Below are 13,871 nucleotides of genomic sequence, written 5' to 3'. Positions count from 1 at the left end.
CCAACTAAAAGAGATATAATAGGTTAAGATGCCCATACTGCTGATGCAAAAGAGTGCTTATGGAAGAACTCTTTGTAGCCATTGCAATCTCCTGAGACTCTCCAGTATCAACCAGACTATACAATCCATGATCTAAGAGGCCAATTGCAATTGTCTTCTTGGACTTCTTATCACCAATGGGCACTTGTGTCCACTGAAGACGACATCCAACTTCGAATAGTGTTGCATCGTCTGACTAACAAAAAGCAGATTGAGCTTCATGCCCAAACATAGTATATGTTGAGAAATATGAGATTCCTCCCACCAGATGTAATTTGAACGTTGCGCTTGCCGACAAATGTATACTCTTCACCTCCTCCAAAGATCATTGAATCGGAGCAAGTCGTGTACTCCATGAACCAATCTCTTATGTACGTGAAATGTCGAGAAGCTCTAGAATCAATGTACTAGACAGATGATTTGACATAGTATGCTAGTCTTTTGGCCATAAATGCATAAAAGGAAGACTCCTACTCAGTGTGCTCTACAATATTGGCCTTTTGCTGAGACCCTCTCTGGTTGGAATTCTCATCAGCCAACCGTTTTCTGCACTATTTCTTCATGTGGCCAAGCTTACCACAATAATGACATGTGATAACTTTCTTGAAGCTTTCCACAGGTTTGCTTTGTCCTTTTGGTTGAAAGGACTTGCCTTTGCCTTTATCCTTGGCTTTGGCATTAAACGCTTGTTTTTGCATTGGATGATTCGCTGCTACTCCCAAACTGTTGTTTCCATCTATCCTACTGTAGAAGCTTATTGCATAGGTTAGGAAACTTTAGGTCAACATTTGTGGGAGTAATGTTGAGCATTTCAATGAAGTGTTTGTAGAATCGTGGTAAACTTTTGAGTGTGATGACCACCATATCCTCTTCTTCCATCTTGCAACCAATAGCCTCTGATTGATCACAAATATCCTTGATCTTCGTAATATCTCTTGCAGAGACATCTTATCATCCATCATGATTGAAAACAGCATATTCTTCAGAAAGAATACGCTGCCCTTGTCTGATGTATCATCGAGATCCTTTAGATTCATCCAAATCTCCGCAGCTATATTGCCAAACACCACTTGTGGAAGCATGTCATCGATGATTGACAACTTAATGAGCATAACCACTTCCCGATTGCGCTCATCGAACATGTCTTGGTCTTTCCCTACAGCCGAGAGATGTGGAATCTTACCCAAAACAACCTGATCTAAACACCAATATTCAAAGATTGTGAGCATACGTTGTTTCCACATGTTGTACTTCTTATCGTTGAAGCATTGATTATTTTCCAACAAAATGTTGGTCAATGACACCTTCCCTCCCGCTTTTGAATGCACAAAAAACGAGGTAATACTGCAGCAGTGAAACAAATCTTATTTTCCTAGACAAAACTCAGTCACAACCCTGGCTCGTATACTGAGGCACATATCCCAAGGCATTGCTTAGAAAAAAAAACCCTTGATTTTATATTAGAAATCAATCAAAAACAACGTAGTCACAAACCCTAGGTTGCAGCTGGTAAAACTAGAAAAAAATTCAAAACCCTAGACCGTGAACAAACCCACTAAAAAACACCCACGTTTTGAAAAAATCATGAAAACACCAACCCAAATTGCAGAAGAAAAATACCTTGCAAAAAACAAAGAGAACCCACAATTCTAGTGAAGACTCGTGTACAAACGCTCAAAAACTAGGCGCAGCCGAACAAACCCTTCTTCATAGGAACAACAAATGGATTAGAAAACCCACGAAACCACCCACGATCTGCAGAAAAAAAATGCCAAGATTTCGTCACATGGGAAGGAAAAAACCAGAGCCGTCGCAGAAAAAAAAAAATCCTTTGAAAGGGTTGTCACGACAACCCTTCTCACACGCTAGTCACGGGCAGAAAAATGCAACTAAACCCACGATTTTCTAAAAAACAATTGTGCAAAAAACTGCAAAGCAAAGTCAATGCGATTTGGACAAAGAAGAAACCCACATTTTTTATCAGAAATGATTTGTGATTTTGAGGCAATCCATGCGATTTTGCTCATGAAAACCAATGCGAAAACTGAAATAATAGGTCGCAATTCTGAGAACCAACGCACCCATGAATTTTTGAACACCGCGATTTTTATTCAGAAAAAAATTGAGTAAACAAACATCTAAAAATTTTATGAAATTTCTAGGAATAAACGACAAATTTTGTTTTCCCAAAAAGTTCACCAAAAAAATGTTCATTGGCTTTGATACCATGAAATGGTAATTGCATAAATTAATTATGAAGACGAAAGGATGCATATAAGCAATTACAAGACAATGTTTCTAAACGAAACAATCATGAACGAAAGACTCAAATAGAAACTAACTAAAATTACATAATGACCATTACATAAACATTAATTACTCTAATAAGCTCATCAAAACTAGGGCGAAGAGTTTTAAATCTTGGATGCATAAAACAAGGACCTTGTGTATCAAATTTTATTATTTTAATTGAAGAGTCATTTTCAGAGCTAAAACTAAAAGCAAGGTTGAATTAATAAAGTCAATTTTTATAATGGAATTTTTGGAAAGTTCCTTATAAAGCTTATAAATAAGGGGTGTAAAGGCTCATTTGATATGTTGAAGTTTATTATTTTCTCTCTAGTGAAAAACCTTGGGGTTTTGAAATTGAACTTGGTTCGATTCGATCTTCCTGAGGATGAAAACCCTCTCAAAGAAGATTTGGATTCAGTGGTGAAAAATATACCCTAGCTAATGCGGTGAGATTTTGTTTGGAGTACAAACTTGAGAATAAAGATTGTTTGTTTGATTGAGGTTTGCAGGATTCAAAAATTTGAAGAGTTTGGATCTTGTTAGGTTTATTAGGTTTGTGGTTCTGATCTATGGAAACACCTTTTTCAGATGAGTGAGTGTGTGTTGTATATGAAGAATATTGAACTTTTAGTTATAAATTGCTAGCTTTATTACCAGCCAAGCCATATTATTCCAAAATAAAATTTATTAAAATGGCATATTAGAAGACAAATAAGTTGGATTAAGGAATAGGCACCCAAGTTTATCATTCCTAGGTAGCATGAAAGGGCTTCTCTTTTTGGTGCTACTCATTCTCTTCCTTTGGTGTGGGTTTGGTACTAGCCGAGTCGATAGATTCTGATTTTTCAAGATAAATAATGATGAATTTTCAACCATGTTGCTCGCCACCAACTTTTGTAAAGAAGATGCGGCAAAGGAAAAGGATATTAAAAGGTTTTGGAACTAAATTAGTGTGACATGGTAATTGATTAGCAAGCCTCAAAAAGGGTGACAAAGCATCTAAAGAGACAAGAACAGGTCATTCTTTGGGCATGAGACAGAAAAGGACCAAAATGTGGGTTGTGAAGGGGACCGATTGAAGATAATCAAGGCGATCAGAGAGTTTTTAAATTTTATGAGCTGGTGGCCTTAATTCTCCCTGGTCAGACAGGGTGGAATCTTCAAAATCTTCTTCTGGACATTGTTAATACCTTTCTGCACAAATTCTGGTTGACTGTTGATTGATTGATTAGCAGTTTTGATGCACTGAGTAGAGAGATTCCTTAAGACACGTGGTCTCTTGGACCCTTGTTGGTGAGGGTAGATTTTCATCATTGCTGGATATGTGAATACAGATAGGTTTGAAACCTGTGACAGAGGCATGGAATCTAAATTCTGCTTGATAGAGATTTCTGCATTTTGTGCCAAGGATAAAAATTCTGAGTAAGATTCAGATTGATGTTTGTAACTGCTGCTGGTGTAATAATGGGAAATTGCAACCATATTATCAGTTGGATAAATGTAATAAAGAGGTCAGGAAAGAAGTCATTACTCTTTGTATTTCTGCTTATGAATAATAAACAAGATGAAATTCTGATTTTAATAACAGAAATTAATTACTTCAGTTATCTTTAAAGCACTTTGAATGTATGCTTGTGTATGACCATCAAACTTGGCAAATAGACTTGTTTACACACCTGCAAAAACTATTCCAACACTCTCAGACTTATGTCAACTGTTTGATAAAATTACCAGCTGAGCGTTTAGAAACAAGAGTGCAAAAATTTGGTAGCAAACAGGGCAGCGCACTACATTAAATGATTAAAATTGTTGGAAAATAAATAAATTCAAAGATGACTAATTTTAATTATTTAAAAAGGTCGTAACATTAATTAATTAAATATTTTGAATAGTCCAAAATTTTTTGGGATTATTCATATTTCATTAATTAAGTGTTGAACCATGTTTGTTTAATAAAGTGACTTATTTTATGTCACCAGAAAATTATAAGAGGGTCACTTTATTAGCGGGAAAACGAAACAAAAAAAATATTATAATATCACTGATGAGAAGTTTAATATTTAAAAAGTGATTTTTATAATTTATATTTGGGAAGTTACAAGAGGACTTTATAAGGTAATTGAGAGCTCATTTGATTTATGCTTTAGTTTATTATTTTCTCTTTGAGAGCTCTGAGAGCTTCTGGCTTTTGGTTCAGCAAGCCCTAGGACGAAAACCCTTGGGTTTTGGTGGATCCACCTTTGGGGTGAATGCATTTCAAGATTCACAGTTGCACTTCATTGTTCAGTTTGTGGAGGATTTCAAAATTTGTGATGTCTTCATGGAAGACAAATTTCAGTTGTTAGAAGGTTTGAAAGATTTGAAGTGGATACCATTATATATCCCAGACATTGTTGGGTGTGGAAGTTTGAAGGAAAATACTCCTGCTAAGGACACATTGGCTTTAGGGAAGAATATATATGCTCAACATTTTGTATTGGATGCCAAGGTAGAGAGTTTTGGTAGAGGTGTTGGTATTTCTGCTGACCGCCATTACTTTTAATTACTGCATGTTGAAGGTAGATTGCTAAGATTTCAGTTGAGCTAGAGAATACAAGCTTCAGAAGGGTTCAATTATAGAAGGGAGTCTTTACTTAGCCACCTACCCTCACACACTCAGGAGGTACAACCTTTGGCTGGACAAAGGCATTCAAAAGGACTGGTTTGGCTACAACTGGATGTGGGAATAACAATATTCAAAACCGAACCTTATTCTGGTCTTCTGAGTATATTTTCTATGGTTGAAAATCGATTCTGCTCCTTGTATGGAAAATATTAGTGCATTAATAATGGATGTTTCTGCTCATGAGCTGCTACTCACTAATGTGAGCATATTTGCCTGGTCCTTTGCTGCTGAATCTGTGTTTTCTTCAAATGGATGACAGCCCTCTGCAAGTCTATATTTGGAAAAGTAAAAAGGTTAGAGATATTACATGCTTCTGTAATTTTTTAGCAGATTTCATTCTCAGAATTTTGCATGGTCAGTCCTTCAAATGAATGTATGTTATTATGTTTCATTTATTATACAATTATCATCATCAATATGCAATGAAACATTCACAAATCTAAACCCAAATTTTGCAAAGAAAACCCTTTCTACCTAATGAAGCATGCAAAGTGTTTGAGAAAATGAATGATTTTGAATAAAACAGTTAGGGATATTACCAAAAATCAATATTCTTAAATGTCCCTCGATAAACTTTATTTAAAATTTATTTTTTATATATACTTAATCCTTTTACTCAATGCTATAGAAGGTAAGCAGCGATTATTTGAAATATAAAAAATCCAACCAAATCTGACACTCCCAGAAATGGTAACCTAACGTGTTGTGGCTGTCTTAAAAGCTATTAAATTATGTTGCAGTAACTTTTAACTATGCTCAGCCTCAAACATACTAAGCGACCCCCTTGACTAATATGGGACATCATAATGATATCAAGAACAAGAATGCAACCGATGTTTCTGGATTTTATTGTGTGAGAGATTTAGGTTGATAAAAAATCTCACACAATCGAATCCAGAAACAGCAGTGGAAGTCTCATCCATAGTTGAAATACTCCGACTCAGCAAAAATTCAGCAAGCCCAAAAAATGGGAGTCGGCAAAAAATCAGCAAGCCCAAAAAATGTGACTTCGCAAAAAATTCGGCAAAAACTCGGCAACTTAAAAAATTGCTTAAATTTCATTAGAAACACTTTTTTTTTGCAAAATTCAGTGACAAGATGTATACAATGAGTACAAAAGTGTTTTCTATTAAATTTGATTGATTTGAATGCAAATTGAGTACAAAATCGCATCCTCATGTGGAATCCTAATATAATAGTTAGCTGACAACTATTATGAATTTAAGATCATTGTCTTTGAACATCATCATGAATCAGCATAATTCATAAGTTGTATATTATAACATTTTATATCTTCCTCTTTGCTAGTCTAGTTAAAACTTTGGGAGAGGTTCTAAATATCTAATAATCACATTTAAATTGTGGATATTAATAGTATGATATTTCATCATTGATCAACTAGCTTACACAGGGATGTGTCCCCTGCCTCAAAACTCAGCGTCCTCGTCCCCTAGCCGTTTTGGGGATGGGGAAACACAAAGGGGACATCCCCCTGCCGTCCCTGCTACACCAAAATCCCAAGGAACGTTCTCAGCCATTTAGGAATGGCTCGCCGTCCCCAAGATGCAGAGGGAATGTCCCCTTGGCATTCCTGCATCCCCAAAATGGCTAGCCGTCCCCTGCGATTGGGAATGATTCCATGGTTTTTTTATGTTTGAGACTTTTGGATATTGATGGGCCATGCTTTTTTTGATGTTTGAGACTGCTATTATAATGCTTTATTGAAATTTATTATGCTGTTATACTACTGCTCTTATGATCTATCTACAATAATAATGATATTGTTCTTATCAGTTATTGACATGTCTCTCTCTTTCCCTCTCTCTCTATATATATTGTCGTGCCCTGCTGTCCACTAAAAAGGGCCCTCTAGGGGACGTCCTAGAAACACGTCTCTGCTATCCCCCCGTTCCCGAAACGACATGGAATGTAGTTGATCAATGATATTATGATAGTGATAAAATTAGTTGTCTAAGTTCTCAATTTTAGTCTCCACTCCTAGACCCTCTCATTATAATCAAATTTGTTATATGACAAGAGATCCCAATAACTAGTGGGGGTTTGGGAGTGGAGACCGCAATGGATTTGAGGGGTAGCAATGGCAAGCTGCACGAGTTGTTACATGTGAGAAAAAGCCAATAATAGAGGGGGCGCAGAGGAACGTTTCGTTCCTCCGTGGGCCGGAAGTGGGGGTTCGAAAAAGATTACTTTTAGATTATTTTTTAACATGTCTAGGCCTTTTTTTTATGCAGCTGAGTTTTTACGACAGAATCGCCAAATTTTGGGAAAAAATCATTAAAAACTCGGCATGTTTGTTTGGCGAATATTCAGTGGAAAAACTCACAAGTTTTTAACTCGCCAAGCATTCTGCGAGTAGTTCAACTATGGCTATTAAAACCTCATCAATTGTGGAAATATGATAACAAGAACAAAAATTTCAACCTAAGTTGCTCGTTTGACTTCAGGCTTTCACTACAGTGTTCCCAAGTTTGCTATGGCTATACAAAAAAATATGAAATATAAAATATAGGCATAATTTGCACAACATATAGAAAATTGGCCACATAACATAACTGATAATTGATAGTTCAATGTCAAATGTTGAAATATAAATCATAACAATTTATATCTTTATACTTAAGGCATATGTTTAAATAGAGCAATAGCCAGTCCTCATACCACATCAACATCATGCAATGTCACATGGCCACTTGTAGAGGCATATGATTTTCAAACACTACTCAAAGTTACAGCCTTGAGCAATAAGTACCAATAGAGTTTTCAGTTAGAAAAGGAAGACAAGAAGAGTCAATTTATTTTGTGTTTTAAGGTGTTAGTGTAGTTAGTGTAGTTGCTCTGAAGGTTACAAACTTCAGATAAATTATTATATTATTTGTGTTTTCTTGTTATGATTTGTTTTTTAAATTCTGGATTGTGGGTCCCTATGGTCACCCCAGGTATGTGTTGAGTTTTTAGCTTGGATAGCAACTTCCACACAGATTCAATGTGACTGTGGAAAGTAATTCAAGTGATTTGAGTTATTCTATTTAGAATTTCACCTTTTAAGGAGTAAAGTGAGTCTTTTATTTAGCTAATTAACTCTAATAGAGTGTAGATGTACATTGATGATTTAGACTTATCTCCTAACTCATCTCTTGTAAGAGATGATTGCTTTTTGGAAGACTAGATTTTTAGTTGAATAGCATAAAGATGGGCACAAATAAAAGAAATTAATATAGTAACATATAGCGAATTTCCATGCAGCTGTGTAATGAAAAGTTTGTAGAGGTTTCCATGTAAGTTTTTCCAAGGAAAGAGAAATTGATTTGAAAGTATAAAATTTAAATTATATATATATTTGTAATATGCTTCTATGCTTTTAAGTTTTCAACAGTTGTCTAACTTGATGCAATGTTCAAAGAAAATTTTTGTTTATTAAACATCTTCAGTCATCTTGCTTGAAACTTTACAGTAAAAACAGCACTCTGTCCAGTCTGGGCCTGTCTCAATCTGTATGGATCTGTGAATCAGCCCAGACTGGGACCCAGCCCAAAAAACCTGGCTTCATTGCTTTAAATAGATTTCAATAATTAAACATAAACGTTAAACAACTAATCATATTTATTCTTCCTAAGTTCAAAATGTAAACAACATCAATAACTTTGGGAGCATTCCTGAATCCTAACAATGTTTTATAATGCTTGAAATTTTGAAACCTGCCTAACATTATGAACGTGCAATAGCATTAGTAAAATCAAAAATGTAGTGTGTGTCCATGGAAAGCTTTTCATATGGATGCTTACTATTTTTTCATGTGGGGCAGGTCTCTTGCCAATATGAAAGTCTGTTGCAAGAACTTCATAACCTTGCTGTAGGAAGACATAAAATAAGCTGTCAAAACTACCTTAGGTTAATGTTTGTGAATTAGCTGCTGTATGGTCATGGCAGCATGTAACTGAAGAATGTACATTATCTACAAATAATTACAGCAATAACAAAGTATGCAAACAGAAATAAAAAGGCATTCTGAGGTGGCTTATTTGTATTAAAACCTTGACTTCGAGAGAAACTAGAATGCTTGCCAAGCTCAACCGTGGATAAAACCTGCAAAGCATAAAGCTCTTAAGTTCTTAACCATTAATGGAGTAAAAACTATAACCTACTTATGCAAATATGAAAAAAATATCTAGGTAATTCAACTCTGCATTATTTCATTCATTAATTTTGCATTGCAATCTAAAATTATAAAATTCAGTACTAGAAAAGGTTCAGTACTAGAAAAGGTATCTATGACTAATGGAAATTTAAGGGCACTCACAAACAAGGAGGTATGCGAGGGATCTAAATTAGAATTCACTCTGGCAAGACAACCAACAATATGCTTCAATGAAACATAGGATAAGTTTCATAATGAACAGAATAAAGAGGAAAGATAGATAGCAGCAGTTTAGCAGGAATTCATGGTTAATGCAACGTTTGTACCCAAGAATGGTTTTTCTCATTGTCTTGATGATGGACAGTCAAGATCAACTTTTGGAGTTTAGAATTCATATATGAAGCTTCCAGCAAACAGTCCATTACAACTAAGACACCCTAACCCCATCATTCCTTGGGACTTTGTTGTTTTTCATCTTCATCCTATCATACTGTGAATTGTGAAATACAGTCTTCAAAATTTCATACTCCCTAATACTCAGGTCTCATGCATCCCCAACTCCAGTAATTGATTGCCTTCTTCCTCTCAAACTACAGAATTTGGGAAATCAAAACTCCTTCATACCAATGCTTTGTGGATCATCAACTCTGGTATCTGATTTCTAATCAAAATATTATTTTTCTAATAAATCCATGTCTTGAACCTATCCGATCTTCCAAGTCCTAACATAGCAGGTAAGCATGCCAAACGTTGGGAATTTCCTTGATCATTTCCTTCACCTTCAATATCTTCTGCCATAAGAAAATTGTACTACAGAGATGTCTTGGACTGTATGGCTCATCACACATAAAATACATCCTTGATGATATAGTCCTTAATTCTCAACAACCAGTACAGAAAAAGTATTTTTGGAGTGAAAATGAGTTTTTTGAGGATTTTCAGCACTTCCTTTACAATGTGTGTATATTTGTTTGCCTGTTCTATTGATAATAGATGAAACGCTCTAGCACTGCCTTAATCTCCGGTCATAAATTTTTTATGTCTAATTTAATAGCATCATCAGCATTGGAACTATCACACATAATACTATAAATGCATGTTATTCTAGACACAATGAGCAAGTTGTACTTTGCATGGATCACCCCAATTCAAGTCCACTCTTTGGTAGAAATCTCTGGTGAAACAATTGAATGCATTGATTCTCATATCAATCTTTTCTCTTTCATCTCACAACCCATATTTGAGCTCGTTTTTTCATAACTTGTAGCATTGCCATGATTTTTGCTTGATCTGATTATATCTGTTCATGTAGAAACATTATTTCAAAGCCTTTCTGTCTCTTAATGTGGTGCCAATTCTCCATCAAACTTGAAATGAGGGATCCTAATTATATTGTTTTGATTCAACCACATTGTTCTATAGAAATTCAAATAACTTGAATTGTTGTAATGAATTTCCTAATGTACCCTAACATTGACTTCTTCTTCAATAGGTATTCTATTTATGTCCAACCTTGGTGTCTTACTTCTTCCCAATTCCTTTGATTGTTGCAGAAATGATCCCCATGTTGGTATGCTAATGGTAGCATAGTTATCCGATGCAGCCAGATCTGGATTTGGACCAGACAGCTTTGTTCAAATCAGTCTGGACTTTCAATTCCTATATAATTTTGAATTTTATAGATTTCTTTTTAAATTCTAGATTTCCAAATAAAAATGAACTCCCAAATGAATAGAATTTTTTAAATCTGGTAACAATGATTATAGTTTCCTCCGACTTGAATATGTGACCATGCATTGTCTCCCTGATTTTGACAGATCCTGAACTGAATATGAATTGCTCAATTTGATTGTCGATTTTACTTCGAAAACTGATTGATGTTTCTCATGAGGTATGTTGCCACGAAACATGTGGAACCTTGTAGAGACAAACTTGGAAAACCTGCAAAAACTGAATGTCTTGTTAGCCAACAATTACCCTATTTTTAACAAGTTGATTTAGATCTAATAAGAGTAATCCTAGCCTAACTAATTAACTGAACTCCTATCCTAGACTACTATATCTTGTGATACCTATAAATCACCAACAGTCTAACACTATTTAACTAGATCTAATTAATTAATAAACTTAACTGCCACTTATGATATATTTAGCTATTTAACCAACGTAACACTAACTTATTTAAATCTAAAAGTATTAATTAAATTTAATAGAGCTAACCTATGATTAATTTATTTATTTAACTACACAAACACTAAACTAAACTAATGTGAGCTAATTTAGAATGGTGTGACTTGCGACAGAAACAAACACCTTGGGGGGTGAAAGGAGTGTAGGCACCTGACAGAGAAAAGAATAGAGGCATGTGTTTAATCAGAAGGAAATAGAGCATTGCTGATCACCACTATGCAGCAGAAACACTGAGGGAGTGTTCTTCCCGTCGATCGATCGATCTCGAAGATCCGTCTCTCTGTATCAAGGAAGGAAAGTAGTTTTCACCACCCCAACCAATACCAATCAAAATCTCCTTCCAATCCTTGGGCAAGGGAGCAGACGGACTGGGTTCGGGTAGACGCTGGCTTTCTCCTGCCCTGGCTCTACTTGGCTTTAGTTCTATGTTAGACTTACTCTTCCTAAGGCTCGAGGATCGGGTCGGTCGGGTGAGCATTGAAAGATCTTAAAATTGCATTGAATCCTGACTTTTTCTTTTTTCACAACTCTACTGTTGTTTAAAAAATATTCTCTGAATCCAATGCAATAACCATTCCTTCAAAAAAAGCTATGCTCTTTCTTGTTGGTAACAATTGTACAGAGAGCCCCAATGCAGCAGAGACGATGAGGTAGTAAGCATTGGGCATGTAAATTAAGTGTTTAAAACCAACCTTTTATTTCTTTTGCAACAATGCTATCACAAAAGAAAATAACCTCTAAATCCCAAAGAATGACTATTCCTTCAAAGAAAAGGTTCTTTTCTTCCTTGTTGATAAGAATTGTATTGGCTTGGAATGGGACACTGGTCCAATTTTATGTAGCTCTGATAACAATTGAACTGGCTTGAAATGATGGATTCAAAAACTATGTACATACAGAATTTATATGAAAGTTACAGTATGTTGTCTGCAATTTCAACCCTCATTATTTTGAACTTTTTCCCATTTTATCTCTCTGTATAAAGTGTCTATTCTCATTAATAAAACTAAGTTTTTCTCCATGCATCAACAATCAAAACTGCTACTATATGTCTTTGTTTTCTATGATCACCCAAGAATCATTTCTTTTGATTGCACACTTGAGTTTGGAAATAGGAAAACAAGACATATGTAGAACCGATTAAACAAGAGAAAATAGAGAGTTTGTATATTTCTACCAACTGGTGTCCTCCGTGCAGGGTCTTCCCTCTTCTTATTTCAGGAGTAGATACAAATTTCATGGAGAATGGGGATTTTGAGATCATCTTTGGCTCTGAAGATAAAAAACTAGGAATCATTTGAAGAGTATCAAAAGGCCATGTCATTGCTTTTCTTGCCATTGTCAGATAAACAGGCCTGAGAGAAACTTATTCAGGAATTTGATGTCGAAGACAGTCCCACCCTTGTCCTTTTGGACCAGAAGTGCAAAGCTATCAGTATTGATGATTGTGCCAAGGCATATCCATTTAGCAAATAAAGGCTTGGTGAACTTAGAGTTGAGGAGGAGAACATTGAGCTTTCATGGTCCTTGAACTCCCTTCCCATCTCTCCTAACAAAGATTTTGGTAACGGAGAAAGAAATGTGCCTATATTGGAGCTAGAAGCAAAGACTGTTTGTCTTTATTTCTAACTCATTGATGCCCTCCTTGTAAAGAATTCAATCCAGAGCTTATACAATTGAACAATGATCTGAAGAGTAGTGGTGAGCAATTCAAGATTGTGCTCATCTCCAGTAATCAAGATACAGAATCCATACAAGAATATTTTGAAAGCATGAAGAATCTGCAACTATACTTTGAAAAGGTATCCCATCCTTGATTGTGTTTGGTTCAGATGGAAAAACATTACAAATATAAGTCATGGAATCATAGAGCATACACATCATGCTTTCAAAAAAATGCTCGATCGAAACCTTGTTTTGTAAAATGTAAGGCTTGTGGGATGTGTAGAATAGATTTGAAATTTCCAAGAAAATACAATTAGCTTGGGTAGAACTGAATTCCACAACCCTATCAGCAATGCCACGACCTACACTAAAATGTTAGCTTCTTGCAGGAACTCTCATTAGATTTAACCAGCTCAAATAATGGAATATTGTTATCAAATATCAAGATACTTAACGGCAGAGATGGTAACACTGGGGGAATTTCAGGAAGATGGATTTCAAAATGTTTGCTTCAGCTTATAGAAAGCAGGATGACTCTGAGAAGGTAGAGGCAGGTTGTTAATTCTATCTGTTGGGGCTCTACAGCAGATGTTATAAAAATGCCTATGATTAAAGTTCATTCTGCCATTTCTGTCTAACCTGAAGGTGAATTAGATACTTCTCAGGCAAGTCCAGGTGCAGTTTGTAGTCTTAAAGGCAACTATCAAATACTACTACAAATCAATGATGGGTTGACGTTAGAGGTTGGTAGGACGTGGGGTTCTCTGACCCCTTTCAAGGAAATCAAATGATTCATCATTGATACATTGCAGCTATCTTTTTTAAATTGCTTCTGAGCCTCAAACAGTGTAATTTCCATTTTCC

The 13,871-nt window shown here is 35.5% G+C and overlaps 1 protein-coding gene across 1 annotated transcript in view; it reads right to left on the bottom strand.

Moving 5' to 3' along the window:
* Window positions 1-13,871, bottom strand: part of LOC131078435 (E4 SUMO-protein ligase PIAL1) — a 208,697-nt gene that overhangs the window by 82,028 nt on the left and 112,798 nt on the right. Inside the window, exons 6-7 of the mRNA XM_058016133.2 lie at window positions 9,049-9,100; window positions 8,800-8,865 (exon numbers count right to left, since the gene is read on the bottom strand). Coding sequence (XP_057872116.1) covers window positions 8,800-8,865; window positions 9,049-9,100 — 118 coding nt within the window. The remainder of the gene's footprint in view (window positions 1-8,799; window positions 8,866-9,048; window positions 9,101-13,871) is intronic.

This window comes from Cryptomeria japonica, chromosome 7 (genome assembly GCF_030272615.1).
Source record: "Cryptomeria japonica chromosome 7, Sugi_1.0, whole genome shotgun sequence".
Lineage (NCBI taxonomy): Eukaryota > Viridiplantae > Streptophyta > Pinopsida > Cupressales > Cupressaceae > Cryptomeria > Cryptomeria japonica.
This window is presented reverse-complemented; position numbering and strand designations above follow the sequence as displayed.